Source organism: Danio rerio, chromosome 7 (genome assembly GCF_049306965.1).
Source record: "Danio rerio strain Tuebingen ecotype United States chromosome 7, GRCz12tu, whole genome shotgun sequence".
NCBI classification, from domain to species: Eukaryota; Metazoa; Chordata; class Actinopteri; order Cypriniformes; family Danionidae; genus Danio; species Danio rerio.
In genome coordinates, this window is record NC_133182.1 from 57,400,853 (window position 1) to 57,414,990 (window position 14,138).

At 32.7% G+C, this 14,138-nt stretch overlaps 1 protein-coding gene across 1 annotated transcript in view; it reads left to right on the forward strand.

The window, feature by feature from the left end:
- Positions 1 to 8,337: 8,337 nt before the first annotated feature.
- slc22a31 (solute carrier family 22 member 31) overlaps positions 8,338 to 14,138 on the forward strand; it is a 41,928-nt gene continuing 36,127 nt past the window's right edge. Inside the window, exon 1 of the mRNA XM_694062.10 lies at positions 8,338 to 8,815. Coding sequence (XP_699154.4) covers positions 8,426 to 8,815 — 390 coding nt within the window. The 5' untranslated portion in view covers positions 8,338 to 8,425. The remainder of the gene's footprint in view (positions 8,816 to 14,138) is intronic.

Sequence of the window (14,138 nt, forward strand, 5' to 3'; positions counted from 1 at the left end):
TGTATTGTGTTTATTTGCATACTCATTTACAATGAACTACTATTTATACTATTTAATGGGCACTATATTTGTCATTTAAGTTTGACATATATTTATATTTGTATACCTACATGATGCAGGGTTTAGTTACAGCAAATGCTTGAAATGTTTTCAAACATGAAGCTTTTTTATTATTTTATTATTCGTTTCAAATTTAGTATACTGCCTATGATCTGGTTTTACTATGATCATTTTGCACATCTGGTTACCCCCACAAAGTAATCTCACGGTAAATATACATTTGTATTTTTAATAAGACAATAAATAGCATGTAATATTAATACACATTTTGATTTTTAAGTTATATTATAAGGTTATAATCAACCTTCAGCCGGAAGATTACCAAATAGAGACAAAGTGTGACGTAGATTGCGACGTTGTGATTGGACTATAACTTCAAAGCCAAATTAAAAGATCCTTCGTGTTGCTAACTATGTTTTGCTAACTTTGCCACTTTACTAACAGTGTCCTTTATCAATGAGTTATCGCTGTGTTTTAAATAGTTAACGATTAACCAAGATCGTAACCCTAAACTTAACCCTAACTACACCTTTCAAGGAACTACAATTTGTAGCGCCATGTCTTTCCCCTCCCATCTATACAGCGACAAAGGATTGTGGGTAATGTAGTTTAAAGCCTTTTTGTAATAAAATGGAACAGATACAAATTTTAATGAACTAAAGACTATCTGAATAAGGTCATTGTGCATATATTTATGACATATATGAAAGCCAGGCATAAATTTGTTATTTTACAATGAGTATTTTTTAAACAGCTTTTATTGACTTGATCAGTATATATCAGACTATTATATCCAACATTATTTATTGAACATAGCATAGGTAATAGTCTTGCTGATATTCTCTCACTCATTTCTCGTTTGAAATGTGAATACTTTTTCCTTTTCTACGGGGCTCTACTCATCCCCTTTGAGTAAAAGGGCAGTTAACCTATGTAGATGTATTATCTTCAACATGGACAAGAAATTGTATTGTCACATGTACAGTTGTGGTAAAAAAAAAAAAAAAAAAGCTGTAAAAATAAGCTAAACATTAGTATCCTCTTTAATTACAAGTTATTATCAATAGTGATCTATGTTCATCACAAATGTTATGAGTTCAGAATAATATGTGTGGATGTAATTCTGAAAGTGTGTTTCATTAATGGTCATCATGTGATATTTAATTGTTTTCACTTTATTTGAAATATGGATAAAAGCTCTTTTAAAATATGTAAATGTTTATAAATAAAACCTTTTTAAAGACATGTATTTGTTTAAAAACCACTCTTTATCTGATTATTTTTACTTTCTAAATCTTCAACTGTTTGTGTAACAGTATGATTTGATGACAATGGATGAACTTGTGTTTAATAATGATTCCACATAATGTCTTTGTCCATAATGTATTTGTTAATTATTTTCTTTATGATCAAATGATTGTAAGATTTGCTGCATTGTAAGAATCATGAAAATATTGAGAAATGAGGTAACAATGATGAAAAGATATCCTTTCAAATGCTGCGAATAGTTCAAACCTCCAAATTATTAAAAATACATAGCCATTAACCAACAAAATAAAAATGCAAACATTTAAATTATCTAAACTAGAAGTAAAATAGTTCTGTGCTGTATTTATAAGTTACTGTGTAGTTCTATGTCTACCAAAAATACATATTTCAATACATATTTTATTTTCATTCATTCATTTTCTTTTTGGCTTAGTACCTTTATTAACCAGGGGTCGCCACAGTGCTATGAACTGCCAACTTTTCCAGCATGTTTTTATGCAGCAGATGCTCTTCCAGCCGCAATCCATCTCTTGGGAAATATTTTATTTTTTATCTTGCATTCAATAAAACATTATACAAAGTTAATTTTTATTTTCAGAATAACAACAGTCGCACTGTTATCTCACAACAAGTGCAGCAGTTTTTTGTTAGACATTCTAACAAATTAATACAAATGTTTCAAAGTAAGGACAAAAATAAAAGGAGATTAATTTTTTTTTTTTTTAGAAAAATCCATGAGGACCAAATGGATCCATCAGATCTTTGATGTAAATCATAGGTTAATTTTTCCAGAGGTAGAAGTGTGGTTGCCTGACTCAGCCACATATTGACTGGAGGTATCTGAGCAGTGGACCATAATAATGTACATTTTTTGCCCAAGTATATGCAAAAATTAAATTTATCATAAAAATGTATCATAAAATTAATATTTTAAAAGCTCTTAATGTCACTTAATGTAATAATTTCATTTTAATATAGAGTTCCTTAAATCGTTATATGTTGTAAGCAGTTAGGCATACAATAATGCTCTTAATTTACAACACTGATTGATTTTAGAGGAATGCTTACATACTGTACATATCTATGTATTTAAAAAAAAAAGACAATTTGGTTATAGATGATGACAATTTTATTTAATTTTTTACAGATTTTATTACATGCTTTAGATTCAGGGTTAAGGTCATCCTCTTCTGGATTACAGTAAAAGAAAATCCACAGTCAATGTCATACTCATCAGCTGGAGCTTTATTTAAAAAAAATCTATGTTCTCTGCTCCAGCCAAAACTTGCAGGTACCTTGCAGGTCTCTAGATTGCACCATCGTATTGTTGTTTATTTCTCAGTTATTTTGTTGCTTTTTGAGAATGATGATCCATAGACCTTTTAACCCCTCTTCGTTAAGGCCACATGTCGAATCTTAAAAGAAGAACACAACAACATAAAAATATATTAATATTCTTTGGACTGGGTAACCTTATGCTTATGTCTGTGCCAAAAAATACAAATACATACCAGTACTTTTCAGTAGCAAACAAGCAAGAAAGTTCTTTGAAAGAACCAGGATGAGTTGAAAGGTATTTATAGTGGTTGACCATCTCTGCCACAAGAATCCACTGCTTCTCCTGAAGAATCCTGACTAGCAGGATGATGTTGAACACCCTCCTCTTTGTTGCTGGGTCAGCAGAGTCTGAAATATATTTATGAAAAGAAAGTTGTATAACAAGGATTATACGTCAACTTTTAAAGAATCAACACTGACAGAAGTCTAGTGTACATACCATGCAATATGACAAAGACATCCATATCACTTCTTCTTTTTGTTGTCTTTGCTTCTGCTACTGAAAAAAAAAATGACAGTAATAGTAACACAATTTTTCATGACTACATGTAATATTAATAAGAATTTCCTCACCCTCTGCCCACTCCTCTACATCACAGACCAAAGTCTTCCAATTGGTTTCCAGTCACTGCCAGTTTCATGGATTCTGTTTTGCAACTTGCTTTGCAGAGCTGTTGTGGTCTACAATGATAAGCAATCAAAAAATCACAATACTATTTAAATAGGTTACTGAACAACTAAAACAAATTCAACTGGATATTGTTACCTTCTGATATCAACAGGTCAGCGAGATGGCCAAATTGTTGAATATCTGCTAATTCCAGCACATGACCATGAGAGTTACAGTGGCATGTCTGGTCACTGCAATCCTATAGAAGAAATATTGCACTGTTCAACCTCCTTCCCAAAAGTAAAACCAGGCATATCCTGGTATGCCTCACTCCATTTCACCTGGTTAACATATACAAACAAACAAACAAACAAACAAACAAACAAACAAACAAATAAATAAATAAATAAATAAGTAAACCAATAAGTTTTGGCATTTACTTGTAGATCAGTTTAAGACAATCACATAGTTCATCTATCTCAGATATAAACTCATGTGATTAGGCATGAAACACACTAAAATCATGGGCTTAAAGATGGTGCTGAAACTTTGGACAGCTTTTTGCAACTCTTTGGAGGTAGTGTCATTAGTTGATGTAGTCCACAAATCTTCCTGTCAATTTTTAATCCTTAGCTGTAAATAAACCTTCAAAAATGCCAGTGTTTGAAAAAGGAATGAAACAGTACAGAACAAGTGCATAACAGTTTATATCTTCTAATCTAATTTTCTTAGGTGAACATCACAGAGCTGTTTTCTTGTTAATTTAGTTTCAACACATACAGTTTAAAGTACCTCGTGCATTCTTGAAATGGTTATGCTTATGGTTCATATCTACTTAAATTGGCAGTATATCTAGTGTGGAAGCAGAACAGATGAAGGGCTCTTCCTTGCAAATACTATCCACCTTGTATTGCACAGACTCCCACTCAAGAATATCTCAGAAAAATGTCTGCTGAGATCTTAGCAGTCCATTAAAAATAATTATACCAACATCTTTTCCACCAATGGAAAGAATATAAAAATACTTTAGGATATATTAATACTTGCATGACCAAATCTGAGATAAAAAGGCCATCAGTATGCCTTAGTTTAAATAAAACCAAAATTTTACTCTAGCCCACTGTCACCTAGGTCTACAGATACAGGGACTAATGGAAACAATGAAGTACACACTGACAGTCACTGGAGCAAGGCCCTCTCACAGTTGGGAAGATTGGAGTTCCTATGAGCTGTACCAGATAAAAACAACAAAAAAATGTACATTTATAACATTTCTAACTTATCCTAAGACTAGTAGACAAGCAGCATAAGCAGTTCTAATTTCCTAAACCCCAATGTGGGCAGTTGATGGCCTATAAGGTGTCATAAAATCAGACAAAACAAAATACTTTCTGAAAAAGAAAAAAAATGGTTGGCCACTATCAACACCCAGAACAAATAGTTTTAAACAATTAGGCCACAATATTTTGTGAGCTTATGCTGTAGTTTTTTAATGTTTGTCATAAACAATAGTAATAGTAAAACGAATGCGGTTCTTTCTGTTATTACAATAGTAGTGAAAGAATAAATGCATTTTATCTCATACAATCACATATGCCTAAACAATGTAGATATTTAATATACATTGAATGAAAAACTTCACTAACCCTTGACTGATTCCAGAGTGGTCTTGGCCTTCCTTACATGGTGGTGCTTTATGCAGATCACCAAGTTGTCATCAAAACTTGAGCTTATAATTGAGATCTTGATGATAAATCTGAGTATTGAGGAATCACTCATGGTGATAGGCAGAAACAGGCTGAAAGACACAAGAATTAATCAAACAAATATAAATGTGTTAACAGAGATAGAGAGAGAGACAAGTGCAATTTAACATATAAACATGGGTAAAGTGATTTTACTTTTTGCTTATTAGAAAACAAAATTGGATTTTTAAAGAAATCTAAAGAACCTGAAAAGAGCAAAGAAAAAATATTCATATCTGAACAGTGAACACCTTATAATGTACACCTGTATATACATATATATATATATATATATATGTGTGTGTGTGTGTGTGTGTGTGTGTGTGTGTGGTAGATTAAGCTATTTTTTTGTTTAGTTTTGTGTTGTACAATGAATAAAATGTGCTCAGACGGGCAAAATTTCTGCCTTTTTCCTTTAAAGGCATGGAAAATAATTGTTTTTACAATAAACCTTTGGAAACACTTGATGTTGTTTAATATTGAAACAATTACGAATACATTTGTATTATTAGAGTTGCATATTGAATATTATATATAGATTTTGCACGAATTCTATTGTGGAAAACAACAATCTGGTTACACTGTTCCTTATCTTAAAATGTATATATTGTTCTAATGCATGACCAACGTTATATGTGAGAAAAATATGTTTTTAATAAATGAACTTGATGTAATTAGATAACGTCGCTAGTTTACAGTACATGCTTTATCAACTAATCGTGTTTATTTGTTTACTTTTTACTTACCTTGTGGAAAACCGCAGTGAACCTTGGGATCGCAATGAACCTTGGGATAGCGAGCATAGACTGTAAAAAATAGATCGCCACATACAATGACCCCAACTTTAATAAATAATATAAAATGAAAAATATCAGCCGAAAACATTTTTAAACTTAGTACTTGAAATTTAATATTTTTTTAAAGTAAAAAAATAATAAATAATATGAATGAATCAAAGTTTTATTAGGCATAGTTACCCTAAACTGGACAACCGAATATATTTTCACTCATTAAATATAAAGTAAATGATAAAATATTTATAAACACCAACTAATCTCCAATAAAAATATATTATGCAGCATTAACGTAATATTTAATGTTGACAGTTGAACTCATCTGAGAACTCACCGCTGATGCAGTTTGACCAATAGCAGAGCGGCGTTAAACTCACTGTGAAGGGATGTCACGTGGGCCGAAGTTTATTCATACAGTAGTTTCGACCCCGTTTACAGACGCTTTTCATGAACAAAATAAAAATTACATATTTTTAAAATAAGAAAACTGTGATAATAGGCGTAAATCAGGTTTTAAAAAGTTTGTTGACATCTATTGGTAATTATACGAGCCTCCAGCGTCTCCATATGACGCCTCAGGCTCAGGCACAGATTCTATAGGGAATCCCTGCACGTCTAAATATGACGCTAAAGGGGTACCCTGTGCGTCAATAACTGACGCCGAGGGTTCCTGACCAAGCGTCAGTATGTGACGAGTTGGGAGTGAGAACGTGTTGTAATATGATGCCTGAAGCCCCCTGCATGTGAAACTTTTTGTTTACGCTTTTCTTTTTTACATATTTACTTTTTTGTACACAGTTGTTCAATTCTGTTTTCCTTTCGTGTGACACTCCTATTTATTGAAAACATCTGACGAGTCATGGAGACAAAAGACATTATTCGTATTTTCAAATACAATACCTGACAGTCTTGTCACCTTTCCAAGTTTCATGAACAACAAATTATAAGTTGACTTCTAGTTGATCCTTTTTTATCAGAAGTGTAATCAGAAGTATGATCAAGACTTGATTTTTATTTCTTTAATTAGGACAGTAAGGTTTGACTTTGCTCGGACAAAAGTCTGTCACTTATCAGTGACAACTTTTTTTTTGCTCAGACAAAATAATGTCCAGTATAGAATATAAAGTCATGGTGCAGTTGAAAATGAATTAATACTGTGTAAGACTCCCATGAGCTTGAAGGACTGCATTCATACATCTCTGCAACGACTCAAATAACTTAATAAAGTCATCTGGATTGACAAAGAAAACAATCTTGCAGGACTCCCAGAGTTCATCAAGATTCTTTGGATTCATCTTCAATGCCTCCTCCTTACCTCAGACATGCTCAATAATGTTCATGTCTGGTGACTGGGCAGGCCAATCCTGGAGCACCTTGACCTACTTTGCTCTCAGGAACTTTGATGTGGAGGCTGAAGTATGAGAAGGAGCGCTGTCCTGCTGAAGAGTTTGCCCTCTCCTGTGTTTTTTAATGTGATAGGCAGCACAAATGTCTTGATTCATCAGGCTGTTGATGTTGCCACCCACTCTGCCAATCTCTTGCACGTCCCCATACTGAATGTAACCCCAAACCATGATTTTTCCTTCACCAAACTTGACTGATTTCTATGAGAATCTTGGGTACATGCAGGTTCCAATAGGCCTTCTGCAGTATTTGTGATGATTGATGCAGTTCAACAGATGATTCATCTGAAAACTGTACCTTCAGCCACTTTTCCAAATGACCAACCAGAAGTTTTACAACTGGGATCAACGACAAGACTTTTGTCAGGTAGTGTAAAATAAATAGTGTTATATATGAAAATAAGTGTCTGACAATAAAAATAAATGACCTTCACCCTATATTTTGTATTTTAAAGAGTTGTTTTCCTTGTTGTTATGTCCCACTATAGGAAATTGCATACAGTTCAATAAAAAAGTAAGAATTCATAAAGTTATTGACCCCTTTTATTTCCCCAAAATGCATAAATTTTACAATATTTTTTCTTTAAAAACTGTTCTGTTACAAACATGTTTTACTGCCTATTTGTAGCATATAAATAGTCCTTGCTCCTGATCACACACAAATGAAAACTGAATGTATAGGGGTATACCGAAACTGTAATCATCTTTACTGGCAGTCTGTGGAGTTCATTCGGTTTTGAATAGATAGTGACTTAACATTTAGAGTAATCTGCCGGTACACTGACTGATGTTTATTTAGCTGAAGTGTGTCGATATGACACTGAGGTTAAACTTATCAACACACTGATTCGTAAACAAGTTACCGAACCTTTTTTTTTATTTATTGATTTAGTCACTTTTTAAATCTCATGACGTACACTATGAAGCAAGTTCACATAATGATGAACATAAATCAATATGGTGCAAAACAGACATTTTCGTACATTTGCGCAAGAGCGATACCGCAAAAGAATCAATGAGTCGGATCAACAACTTCGTTAGTTCGAATGAGCCGATTGGCTGAAATGATTCGAATCTCCCTGTTCTTTACTATCAGTCCGTCATGTGCGCAAACAGTTCTCATTCAGTCCGTTTTCCAGCTCCGCAGGGTGCAATGTCTGTGAGAAACAGCTGTTTCCGTCGACAAGGACTCTTAACTTGTTAGCTATGGAGTATGAAACTAAAATTTATCCTCAGGTTGGTGGATATGGGCGATACAACAGGATCATCACTCTTTTCAGCTGGTTTCCAAACTTTGCGGTGTCGTTGAATCTTTTCACGGATGTTTTCTTTACTCTCGTTCCCGAGTCTTACCACTGCAAGCCTGACCAGGCGTTACTACCGCCGTCTGCCCTGCTCTCAAACCTTTCCAGGCAGGCGTACCTCAACCTCACCGTGCCCTGGCTTAAGGGCTCTGGATTCAGCCACTGCGAGCTCTACAAGTACCCAGTGAATGTGAGCAACTACACGGACGATGTGGAGCGGGACGTGGTGTCGTGCACTGGAGGATGGGAGTTTTCCAAACCAGCGGGACTCCAGAACAACTTGGTGACCGAGGTTAGTTCTCTAAAGTACCTCAAAAACACTACCAAAGTTGTATTATTATTAATTAAGGATACATATTATTTCATGTATTTCTTGAATTTGCGTATTACTGATCATAAGGATATATGCAAAAAGGAGCACTGGAGGCAGACCCTCGATGGAGTATTGCAAAAAGCCTCTAACGTTACTTTTCTCTTTAACGTTACTCTAACGTTAAAAGATCAATATTTTACGGTTTTAAGTCAATCTTGCTCTTTAATGATAGCAATAATAATAATAAAACAAAACATATACTTTCACTTTTTTTTTTTGAAAAATAGCTAAGAAACAGAAAGTCTAACTAAAAAGTAGCTTTAGATTGTTTTCCAAGCAATGTTTAGTAACCATAGTAAATTATTTATTTATTTTTAATTTTTATTCGCATAATGTTTTTGTAAAAGAAGCTGTGATATTCCCCATGACTCTCTAATCATTAATCCTCGTGGGATGTGTCCCAAAACACTAGAACCAAGTGCTTTTAATGGTTAACAGTTAGTGGTTATGTTCTAAGAGTTATTCTAATGGAAACTATTAGAGCTTCCTTGACTATTTCTGTTGATTATAATTATTATTTTTAATAATAATATTTACAGGGTTTCTGTTTCTTAAGACCTTTAACAGTCTAAAGCCTTAAAGGCATAGTTCACCAAAAATGAAAATGTACTATTTTCAACAAATTTGTTCGCCCTTGAGTGGTTTATCACCTTTATGTTTTTTTTTCTTCTATTGAATCCAAAAGAAGATATTTTGAAAAATGTTGGAAAGTGGTAACCATTGACATCCATCTAAACACTTTAACACAGATTGGAATGTCAAGCCAAGCTACCACTTGCAGGGATGGGTATTAGGGCCAATATTATACACTATTTACTATTTACATGATTAACTTGTGTGAAAACCTACCAAATACCTTTTATCATCTGAATGCTGATGATGGATTTATTTTTGCTCTCCTTCTCTTCTTCAGGCCATACAATCTTTACAGTGTTCTTTTAATATTTTTCAATCTCGTCTTCAGGATCCAAAATTGATTGATTAATGATTTTTACGAATTGTTCCACCCCTTTGCAGAACCAGCCAATAATTACCCCTGACCAAGGTAAACAAATAAATGTAGTGTCCAGCTATAAGTATTAAGGCATTTTACTTGATCAGGAGCTTTCCTTCAATGCACACATAGTAAATTTGGTTCGCAAGTTAAGAGTTAAGCTTGAGTTTTACTGTGAAATGCATCGTCCTTTTCTCTTGAAGCCTGTAAACATTTGTTGTCTGCAACATTTTTACCATTGCTTGACTATGGTGATGTTTTATATATGAATGCTTTAACAAATTGTCTTCAGCCTTTAAACTCTGTTTATCAGAGCGCTCTGAGGTTTGTTACCGGTTGTTGTAGACTAACTCACCATTGTGAACTGTATGCCAAAGCTGAGTGGCCTTCTCTGAATGTACCCATTTGATGACTCTGGTCTACAAGGCTCTTCTGGGTCTGTTGCCTTTATATCCATGTTCCTTTCTTTAAAGGTCTATAAGCCAGTATGCCCTACGTTCAAGTGAATCTTATCATTGACTGTTCCCCGGGTTCAAACTGAAACAGGGAGGCGAGCCTTTAGTCACGCCTCCCCCTTATCCTGGAATACGCTTCAGTCTGAACTAAAAATGTCTGAGCTCATCCCAATCATTTTGCTTTATAACCAACAACAACAGTCCAATTCTCGATGTATGTGTTTTTAACGTATTATAATGTGGTATATCAGGAGAAAGTCTTATTTGTTTTATTTTGGCTCGAATAAAAGCAATTTCTAATTTTTTAAATACCATTTTAAGGAAATTACATGAAATCCAACCTGAAGTTTCACACAGAATTTTAAGACATTTTAAGAATCGATTTGATCAAGTAGTTTTTACCAGATGTCGTATTGGGCATACGAGAATAACACATGGTTTTTTGCTCCAAGGTGAAAACCCTACTCAGTGTTTGTGCTGCAAAACTCCTCTTACTGTAAAACATATTTTACTGGACTGTCCTGCTTTTACTGATTCCAGAAGGACCTTTTATGAAATGAACTCTTTTAAGCACATTTTTGACAAAGTAACACCAGAAAAGATTTTAGAATTTTTATCATGTATTAACACAAAAAATCTTATTTAATTTATGTTTTATTTTGTTTGTTGATTTTAAATTGTATATTTATTGTTGAAAGATTCCTGCCATGAAGATAGCCTTGGTTGCTGACATGGCACTAAATAAAAAATACATTACATTACCATTTTAAGGTCAAAATTATTAGCCCCATTAAGCAAAATTATTTTCAACTGTCTACAGAATAAACCATCGTTATACAATAACTTGCCTAATTACCCTAACCTGCCTAGTTAACCTAATTAACCCAGTTAAGCTTTTAATTGTCACTTTAAGCTGTACAGAAGTGTCTTGAAAAAGATCTTATCAAATATTATTTATTGTCATCATGACAAAGATAAAAATAAATCAGTTATCAGAAATGAGTTAATAAAACTTTTATGTGTAGAAATGTGTTGAAAGAAATCTTCTCTCAGTTAAGCAGAAATTGATTGGAAGGATATACATATATCTCCAATGACTGGTAGCCAATCAAGTTTATATATATATATTACCAATCTCTAAAATTCTTTTTTTTTTTGTGTTGAGTAACTAAAATACATAAATCTCTCTTAGCATTTTTTCCCACTACAAATATTTAGACAAAAGATGCATCTTCTTGAGATGTACACATGGTTTTTATTATCTTTATTATATATATATTTTTTAATTTATTTTTTAAGTATTATCCCATTTCAATTCCCATGCTTTCATTAAATGAATCTAGATTTAACAGTCTTTATACACATGTGAGCTGAAAAACAGCAAAATACTGATTAAGAACATCAATTCAGTAAAATCAGAAGATGCAGTGAAGCGGTTTACATACTCTAGTATTGGGAATTATTCATTCTTTTTTGCAAAATGATGTAAATGTGCTGTAGGAAGTTTGTTTTTTATATTTTTTAATGCAACAAAAGTCATAAATTGATCCAGCAATCTTTATATATTTTACATTTATTTTCTTTATTTAAGCAGTGTTTTAGTTTAAGCGGTCTCTGGCGTTTGTGTGTGTGTGTGTTTCTCCACAGCTCTTCTATATGTAAATGACAATCACGCTGAAATCATTTAGATGACTATCATGGTCCTAAAAATAAACCTAATGCTAACGGTCTTGCATTATCCAAAAATACAGCATGGCTCCTGTTGTTAGAGACTTGTTCAACCATATGATTAGGAGTGTTGTGATTCAGATGGTATACACAGTTGAAGTCAGATTTATTAACCCCCTCCTGTTTATTTTTTCTCCAATTTTTTTTAACTGAGAGATTTCTTCACCACATTTCTAAACATAATAGTTTTAGTAACTCATTTCTAATAACTGATTCATTTGATCTTTGATAAGACTTTCTCCTAAAATAAAAATATTATCAGGCATGCTGTAAAAGTTTCCTTGCTCTCTTAAACATCATTTGAGAAATATTTTAAAAAGAAAAAAAAATCAAAGGGGGGCTAATAATTGTGCCTTTAACTGTATATAATAAAAAACAGCATGTAATAGCTGTATAAGTGTTATTAAGTTCTGCAACTTTGTTACATTACAGAGAGTAAAGGGAAGAGCTGTGAATAAAGTCCTTGTTGAGTTCCTGTTCCACAGGAAGTGAATCTCTGGAACTTTTCATGTGGCCCTGGCTAGCAATATGCTTCCTTTCCAATAATGGAAAAAAAAACACTTTTCCCAGTTTTTTTTTTTTGAAAATTCCTTTTGGAAGCAAAGAAAAGGACCCAGAAAAATGTAAACTGTAGTAGCGTGGCTTCACATTAACTGTAATGTAATAGAAGCTGATTGTATAATTGGCAGCATGTACACAATCACATCATCAGTCTCCTTAGATTTTTTAAGGTTTTTTATGATGGTGAGAAAGTTGGAGTTTTTAAATATTAGAAAAAAAATAATTTGCATTACTGTGCTCCACCTGAAAGCTGAACATGTCAACTATTTAAAAAAAAAAAATATATATATTTTTTAATGTAATTTATCTGATAAATTATTTTATTATCATATAAAATTTCACATTTATATATTATTTTATATATGAGCAATTCCATGTAAATGTCAACCCTGCCATGAAAAAAAAGTTTTTTTTACCAAAATAGAGAAACCGTTTCTACATTTTTTGCCCAGGCAAGTATTTCACTGTACTTTAAATACTTAAAAATGTCTCTGTTAATATTTTAAACTTTTATGTTTGATTTACCAAAGTCACACAAGTGGCAATTTCACATCTGTCACATCCATAATGGAAAAGTGTCATATCCCTAACAAAGCTTTTCCCTCATAAATCCAAAAATGTCAAATTAAAATAAAATCAATCATGTTTGTTCTGTAGAGAGATGACTCCTATCCTTTTGGTTAGCATTATTTATTTTGGGTTGTGCAGTTTAATTCACAGAATTTCTACAAAATATGTTCTATACTAGAAAATCTAACATAGCAATATTTTTTATTTTGATATATTGCGATATAAATGCAGTTTCACCAAATAACTTGAATATCTAAATTTTTTAAAGAATTTCTAATGTTAGATTGATTGGGATGATTCGGCAGTGGGAGTGCATCTCAGTAAAATCTAATAAACCATCTATAAATTTCATCAACACATTTTCGATGTGGTCGGTGCTATTTGCCGTGCATGTCTGTATTTGCATGTGTTGTGGGTATGTTCATGCACCACAATCTATAATACATCTAAGAAAAAGACACAATTGAAACAAAATGTTTTATTGTTTTCAGAGTATTCAAGTACAGTAACTGAATGATAAAAATAATTCAACAAATTTAATTGTTGTTTGTCACAAATGGTCTAATTTCTTATACCTGAATGCTTTTAAAATCATTATACAGTCACAGGCATCTAAAACACATGCAAATGATGAATAATAATACAAACCCAGCATTGCATATCCTGCGATTTGATTATTGCGACTATTGTGATCACATTGCGATATCGATGCTGAAACGATATATTGTGCAACCCTAAAATATATTTTTTTTCACAGTTTTCTTTTTTGTTATTATTTGGTTTTTGTTTGTTGTGTACATTCATTTGAGTACAATCATATAGCATATTTAAAGTTGGTATTAGAAAGCAGTTTGAAGTTGCGTTTTTGAACATTTAACATTAAGTGTAGCTACTACAACATAGACTAAAATGTATTTTAAAGTCTTTGATTCAA